The sequence below is a fragment of the Rhagoletis pomonella genome, unplaced genomic scaffold (assembly GCF_013731165.1).
Source record: "Rhagoletis pomonella isolate Grant_MI unplaced genomic scaffold, Rhpom_1.0 Rhpom_scaffold_00010, whole genome shotgun sequence".
NCBI classification, from domain to species: domain Eukaryota; kingdom Metazoa; phylum Arthropoda; class Insecta; order Diptera; family Tephritidae; genus Rhagoletis; species Rhagoletis pomonella.
Window position 1 is genome coordinate 26344134 of NW_023458564.1, and position 7482 is coordinate 26351615.

The 7482-nt window shown below is 36.2% G+C and overlaps 3 protein-coding genes across 9 annotated transcripts in view; 1 reads left to right on the top strand and 2 right to left on the bottom strand.

Annotated features, from left to right (window-relative positions):
• Positions 1-2929, bottom strand: part of LOC118746194 — a 27561-nt gene extending 24632 nt beyond the window's left edge. The window contains exon 1 of one of the 2 annotated variants that reach the window (XM_036480007.1): positions 2282-2927. The gene's annotated coding sequence lies outside the window, so the exon portion shown is untranslated. Of the gene's footprint in view, positions 1-2281 lie in introns of both variants that reach the window. The other variant, XM_036480009.1, reaches the window with a different exon arrangement.
• Positions 2930-3362: 433 nt separating this feature from the next.
• On the top strand, positions 3363-6129 carry LOC118746195 (IST1 homolog). Of its 6 annotated transcripts, none has more exons than XM_036480010.1 (7): positions 3363-3408; positions 3472-3946; positions 4019-4410; positions 4475-4770; positions 4924-4986; positions 5561-5623; positions 5746-5961. In XM_036480010.1, exons 2-7 carry the CDS (start codon positions 3765-3767, stop codon positions 5959-5961), a joined length of 1212 nt encoding a protein of 403 aa, XP_036335903.1. In that variant the 5' UTR covers positions 3363-3408; positions 3472-3764. The 6 variants fall into 6 exon arrangements, 5 of the variants coding, with proteins under 5 accessions (XP_036335903.1, XP_036335904.1, XP_036335906.1 ...); XR_004993791.1 differs by lacking the exon at positions 3363-3408 and adding an exon at positions 5050-5192 and having other exon boundaries at positions 3638-3946; positions 5746-5943; XM_036480011.1 differs by lacking the exon at positions 3363-3408 and having other exon boundaries at positions 3638-3946; positions 5746-6052.
• Positions 6074-7111, bottom strand: LOC118746196 (ribosome maturation protein SBDS-like). The gene is made up of 2 exons (XM_036480016.1): positions 6862-7111; positions 6074-6804 (listed from the first exon to the last, which is right to left on the bottom strand). Exons 1-2 carry the CDS (start codon positions 6990-6992, stop codon positions 6180-6182), a joined length of 756 nt encoding a protein of 251 aa, XP_036335909.1. The 5' UTR covers positions 6993-7111; the 3' UTR covers positions 6074-6179.
• Positions 7112-7482: the final 371 nt, after the last annotated feature.

Genomic DNA, 7482 nt, shown 5'->3' on the forward strand with positions numbered 1-7482 from the left:
GGGGGGGGGGCGGGGGGCTACAACAACCCCGCCCAGATAGGCTAATACCTCAGTCGTTGTCGTCAGGTTCCACTAGCGGCAGCCCCAAAAAGCGTGCAGCCTCTATGGGTTCGGTCCATAGGGACGACGCCGTTAGGGTTGTGGGGTTTTCCGGGCATGCGAAGAGATGTTTCGAGTCGTGTCAGTTTGCAACCATGTGTAATGTAATTACAAGTTAATAAAAGTTGGATTAAAGTGATTTATATACAAAATAAAATAAAATAAAAGTGTGTAATATGAAAGTATGTGACAAATGCACTCTTTGATAAGGAAATCAAATGATTGACGCAAGTGAAAATTGTGATTTTTGGCCATTTTTCTAAGGGGTCCCTAGGGAACCATAGGGGCTCTTTTGTCATGCCCTCTCCAAAAAGGTCCAAAACGGTTACATCGATACTTCGATAAATCGCTATAAATAACTTCAATTTTTAATAAAACATCTTCATTTTTTTATTGCTTCCGTTGTTTTTTTTTTTGGCATTTTTTGGTATGTATGGCAGCACCAACATTTTAGTTCAATTGGTGTGCAAAAGAAAAAGTGAGGCTGAATTCGGTATCTTTTGTAAATTTAAATGCGAATTACTTAAAAACTATACGCCTCCGGAGGGTGAGGTCTTCAGATTTAGAATCTGAAAAAGCTCCTCATTACTTCCTTTTTTTTTTTTTTCAAAGCCTGGATCCGTTTTGGAAAATTTTCCCGATATAATAGGCCATATTCTTGTTTTCGTACGAATCGAAATTTAAAGTTTTCGTGTATAATTTCTAAACAAAAACATCAACTTTTCGATTCATCCGAAAACCATGGTGGAATTATACCATGTACCTACGAAAACAAAAATTGGCCCAATATTTGTTTGGCTAAGGATGCAGAAATTGCTTCAACCTTAGATACATACATACATACTTAAGTATTTACCTCTAAAGGTCAGTTAGGTGCCTTCAAAATATATTTCTTAGATCTGGCAGATTTTAAACCATCAGCGTAACAGATAATAGACATTATTTTAATAAAGCTGTATGTTTACGTTTAAATAGGAACAGTTAAAATTTGTAATTCATGAAGTTAACAAATTAATTCTTTTTGTGAGTGATTTCTCACACAGATTTCTCATATACAAAATTCCTAAATTAATAAATATAAATTAATCCGAGATTAGACCGATAACTTTTTGGTGTGGAACGTAGTATCGAGAAACGTCTAATGTGAAAAAAATCACACTAGCAAGCACGATGGTATATGAATATATTTTCAGTAAAATTTTGGGGAAATCTTTAGCTATTTGTACAACGATTAAGGGTGGGGGCGGAGGGGGAGCTGTCGTGGCTTCCCAAAGCCCCCCTAAACGAAAGACGCTGTACAAATTCAGACTACCCAAATTTTGAGTTAAAAAAAATTAAATTTGCCTGGTTTGCACCTGATTAGTAGTAAAATAGACAATTAACTTATTGCGATTTCGTTTCTAGGAAAAATGTGGCCTTCTCATCCACCTCTTGTTAGTGTTTGTGCTTAGAGGGCGAAGAGGTTACATTTTTCGGTAGAAACGAAATCGGCATTATTGACTTCGATGTGTCGACGTATTTTTTACTTACGTCCCTAATGTAGATATGTATGTACATAGAATATTTTTTCTAATTCCTCATTGGCGTGAGAGGATACCCCACACGATACAAGCAACTGTTTACATTTGCCATTTATTGCTCTTTATCTAACTCCCATCTTCCAGCAATCCGATTCCGCCAAGGCGCGGCCTAATGGTAAATGAGATAAACAACACATGATGTCAATACAATGGCAAACACCTTTTTGCACGATCTCGCAACGTCCGAGAACACCAAAATCACTTAGGACGGTTGACAAACTAAAAACGCTTCGGACCTTGCTTATTTATTATCTGTATAGCAAGCAGATTGGAAAATTGAGATTTCTATATGAATGTTGTTGTTGAACGAATAGGTCGGCTTTTAAAGCATACATACTTATTTTTTCTTACTACATTTTTCACGAGCTTATAAAGGCCTTCCTTCCGCGATATATATAAATATACATAAATATTTGTTTTAAAAGGTATATTCCATTTGAAATAGTGTCTCGGAATTTGGTCTTGGCTTTGTGCTTCACAAATATAAGCACTCGGCTTTATGTATATCGCCTCGGCTTTTCAACAAAACTGAAGTACACCATCACGAAAACATCTGACAAACTTTTCACAAATTACACAATATAAAATCCTTTTGGACTCACATTTAATGGCACAATATCGATGTTAACGATTTGCTATTTAATTGCTGATAATCTTTTCCGGCAGTTCTATACACAGGACATTTTGTATAATTCCAATTATGACACCAATATCAGGTTAAAACCTCACAGAAAAATTGCTTTCTTCTTGCGTAGAAATCAAATATGGCGTGGAAATCGAGTAAACTTCCCCGCTCCGCACTCCGACAAATGACATTTGAAGATGAATACTTTCGAAATTTCGAACTTCGAATACGCGCACAAGGCCGCCATCGCGCTGCTCCAATAGCGACATCTGGATGGTAAATGCATTTTGACATTCTGTTCTCTGTTTGTTTTTCCGCGAAAATCTGCAGCGGCAATTGTATTGTGGTTGACATTTTCAGCCTTTTGTTTTGGCGCAAACAATGGTCCCACTAGGACTGCGTATTTTACACCAGTAGCAGATAGTGGTACCACAACTTTGTTTTTTCAAGGTGTTATTCAACACAATTCAGTTTTAAGAGCGTTCTTTGTTAAATATATACTTATCAACATAACGTTCACTTAAATGCACTGCTTAAGCACACAATTACTAATTACAATAAGTTTTCCTAAACAAAAAAACAAACTATTATGGAGCAACCGTACGGAAACCGAATCCAAAGCGAACGTCAGATAGTTTGTGTGTGTATGCTAATCTTTGACGTTTATATTCTCAGATGTTTTTTGTTGATTCTAAAATTTTATTTACATTCAAACGTCACTTTAGAACTGTGGTTGCCACCTAATTATACTTCTGAATATCAAGATGGATAAAAAATTAACTGCCTCGTATTAGGGGTATTCATGTTGTTCTCTGTTGCGGCGTGTTTACATTAGGTTTGTATAGTAACCAATAGTCAGTACTAATTTGTACTGGAACCTGCAAATTTTTATTGGAAAAGTGTATGATAACCCAAAAAATTTGCAAGAGAGCACTGAATCGGGAGCGTAACAACACGGGAGAGCTGTAAATTCTTGCTAGTGAAATTTTTACTAGCAGAAGAAGAAGAAGAATAAATGTCAAAAGCCGCCATTGGTTGAATTGGTGTAGCACAAACAGAAGTAAAATGGGTGGAAATCAAAATGATAATGATGCACTGGACGGTGTAAGTGCTTGTGTATAAAGCAAAGAGTTTAAAACTGATTTCTAATTAGTAAAATGTTTACAGGAGAATATCGAGACGTTGTAACAACTAAATTAAAGTTTTTCAGACCCAAAATCGAAACAGCGCAATCTTGTATTCTGTCGGTGTTCAGTTGCCTCGTATAAACAGGCGCTAAAGAGAAAAACTTGAGAATACGGCAACTTCTTATTGAAACGTCATTTCTCTTCGACGTCACTTTTTGTTTAATGAAAATGGATGAAAATGAGTCACAAAAGTATTTGTGATTTACAAACGACGTTTAATTAAATCTATTCTAAACGTTTTATTATTATCTGTATCCCGGAAAAGCAGTAGATATGTTCTCCAGTGGTCCAAACTATACAAAGTTAAAGACGAATCTTCGTCTCGCTTTGAATAGGCTTAAATTATTGGAAAAAAAGAAGGCTGAACTAGCGCAGAAGGCACGAAAGGAAATTGCAGATTACTTGGCCACTGGGAAAACGGAGCGGGCCCGCATTCGAGTAGAGCACATTATACGGTAAATTAACGAACCTTGTACATATATATTTGGAAAAAAACCACTTTTGAAACGCTTTGAATCATTGAATAGTGAGGATTATCTTGTGGAAGCTATGGAAATAATTGAAATGTACTGTGACCTCCTCTTGGCCCGTTTCGGTTTAATTACGCAGATGAAAGAATTAGATGATGGCATTGCTGAGGCAGTATATAGTTTAGTGTGGGTGTGCCCGCGCCTGCAAAGTGATGTGGCCGAACTCAAAGTGATTTCCGATATTTTCATTACTAAATACGGGCCTCAATTTGCCGAGCATTCCCGTACTGCAACGGGAGAGCATCAAGTATCTGGAAAATTGATGAATAAACTCCAGCTTCAAGCTCCGCCTAAACTTTTAGTGGAAAAGTATTTAATCGAAATAGCTAAAAATTATAATATCGAGTATGAGCCCGACCCACAAGTAATGCAAGAGGAAAAGGCCAACAGTAGGTGTTTCTGTATCATTTATTTATGTTTTTTGTTTTCACATCAGCTCGTATTTGTTTTTAGGCGATCAACCACAGGCACATTTAATTGATTTATCAGACCGAAATAACTTGGGAGGTGGTGGTGGAGTAGGTCCACCACCTCAAATGGGTTTTATTGGCTACCCCTCACTTCCTCCTCTGCCAGACCCTCCAGCAGCAAAGCCATTCAATTATCCACCACCTTACGGTCCAGGGCCGGGATCTGGTGGTGGTGGATCTGCAGCGTCTGGAGCCACTCCACCACAGCCGTTTGCCTATAATATACCACCAGCTCAATCCAATTATGAGCATAAAGATTTAAATACTTCTTTCATAAATGTAAGTATTTACCATATATAATGGGTATTATAAGATATATAGTAACATACATACATATGTAGTCGAAATATTACGTATTGCATGCTATTTTCCTTATTTGTTTTTTTTTTGCTCGTTGTAACACACCTTACCTTTTGCCGCTGACTCATTTAGGAAGAATCGTCAACGGCATCCGGTATTAACAGTGAAAGCGGTAGCCCAGATGAAAATATCTTGGTATGTTAACATTTTTAAGTTGAATACATCTCACATAGATTCATACATATGTATTTCCTTCAGTTAATGTATGAATATGTTCGTAGATTTCTTCAGCAAATTCTTAGTACCTATACGTCCATGAATACAAACATAAAAACTGTTTTTTCTCATTATAATGTGCTGCGTTAAAATCTTCATACGTTCCAATATTTGGCCATCTCTTCGTGAGTTTTGTTATACTTTCATCAAGAAACATGTAATTTGTGTATAGCTTGTTATTAACATTGTTTATGAACATACATACATACATACTTGCAATGTAGCTGGAAAATTGAGTTTCCAATGCAGGACATAGGTTTTTAATTGTCCTTGTTGCATATGTGAACCTGTTATAATTATAAATTTTCCGAATTAACTAATGCTTTGATTTTGTTTATTTTTATCCACTGACACATCCACGCCTTTTTGCTTATCACTTAACATATTTAATTAGCAATTTAATCATTATTACACAAGTCAAAAACCTTATTTCTACGCCTGCTTTGCTTTGATTTTTATTTTCAATTTTAATTTATTTTCTCCTATATAACAGCGACCTAAACAGTACGATGATCCCCCGCCGCGATACTCATCAATTAATCCCTTTAATATTCAGGTAGTTTTTTTTATTTCTTTGTAAAAATTACCTTGTTCTGTTGGAATCCACGAGTAACTTTTAAATTTAATTTCTTTCGAAGTTGAAAATGTGCACTTAATTGACAAATTAATTCTTTGCAGGATAAAAATAAACCTAAACCGCAGCCACGGCAAAAATTGCCCCCACCAGGTCCAAGCGCTCCACCAGTTTTACCAGATATACCAAATTTGCCAAACGTTCCAAGTGATTTGCCGGAGTTCCCGGCGGAGGAACCAAAGTCAAATAATACTGATAATGATGATATAGACTTTGATGATCTATCGCGTCGTTTTGAAAATTTAAAAAAACGCAAATGAGGGGATAACCTAATTATGCATACTATATACATGTTTATAATAATATATGTAAACACTTGTTAATTTAAGTATCAAGTCCTCTATCATCTGTAAAATAGATAAGTATATTAAATTAACTGGCATTACAAGTTGCATGGATACATTTATTTTGAAATTAGTTATTCTTTGAAATTTTAAATATAAAAAGGTTACAATAAAATATACATATATTATCTAAACTAAAAGATCTCTTCATTCTCCACTACCTCTTTTAGTTCGAGCAATTCAACAAGACCTTTGCCTTTAGTTTCATTCCGTACAAGTTCGTCAATAACACGATAATTGCCTGGGTCGATGAGTAATGCCATGTGTAGCGTTGCTTCGTCCCACTCTTCATGCTCGACTTTGGTGGCCAACTTGCTCACAGACTCCTTAAGCTTACTACATTCTTTGCCGGCGAACGAAACTCGCAATTTCATGCGTGAACGCTCTATAGGCATGTGCTCACGTAGTAACTTTATGGCATCTAAAGTCTGTTGCTTTGTATTCTTGTTCATTTTTACTGAAAAGTGAGCATCTTTTAACGATTTCTCAATAATGGATGCCGGATAAGGACGACGCGTTTCTGGGTTAACACAAAGCGCGGCTACACTGTTTATAATGCTGTTCAATTGTGAATCCAGAACAGACTGGCGCTCTTTCTCAGACACCTGTAGCTCACCCTTTGCTAAAATTTCCTTGCAAACCTCTGTTTCATCGGTTTTGCCGAAAGCCTTTAAGAGCTCATCTTTCTTTGCTGCTTGCCCTTTGGAAACATTTGTAAATACTGTGTGCGTTTGCAAAACTTCATCTATGTCTTTTTCTCTTAAAGTGGAAAGAAAATTATAATAAATATACATATCTCATTTCCATCATACTCACGTGTTATTCCTCCAGGACAACACCTTATTTTTGTAGCAAGCAATTTCAAAACGCTTGCCTCCTTTCTTAAGCCTTACAACTGCTACATTGGTAAGGCGAATCTGATTTGTGGGTGTAAATATTTTAGACATTTATTATAGATTTTTAACTCGGTAAAATATTTTGAAATTTCAATATTTTTACAAATTTTACGAAACTCGCTATGTGAATAAAAAATAACAACCATAAAAGATCAAGTATGGCAAAGTCGTATTCGACTGAAAGTCGATTTTTCGTGATCGAGTTTTATTTATTAAAACTTCCAATTTGTTATCTTCATTAAGTCCCCTTTCAGACACGTCAGTCTTGCTTTCAAGTCTGCTCGTTCGTAGGCGAAGGAGGTGAGAAGACAAGGGAAGAGTACAGATACCGGGAAAATTTTAGTAGACGGACGGCAAATTCCAGAAAAAGGGGGGATGAGGGGGGGTAGAATAGGACCCCCTGATTTCAAAACTACCCCCCTTTTTTCTAGCAACCCTATAGTTCTTATATAATTTATTGTTAAAGTTTTCATATAAACGATGATTAAGATAGCAAAATAACATACAACTTAATGCCACCAGACTGGAATTTTGAATAATA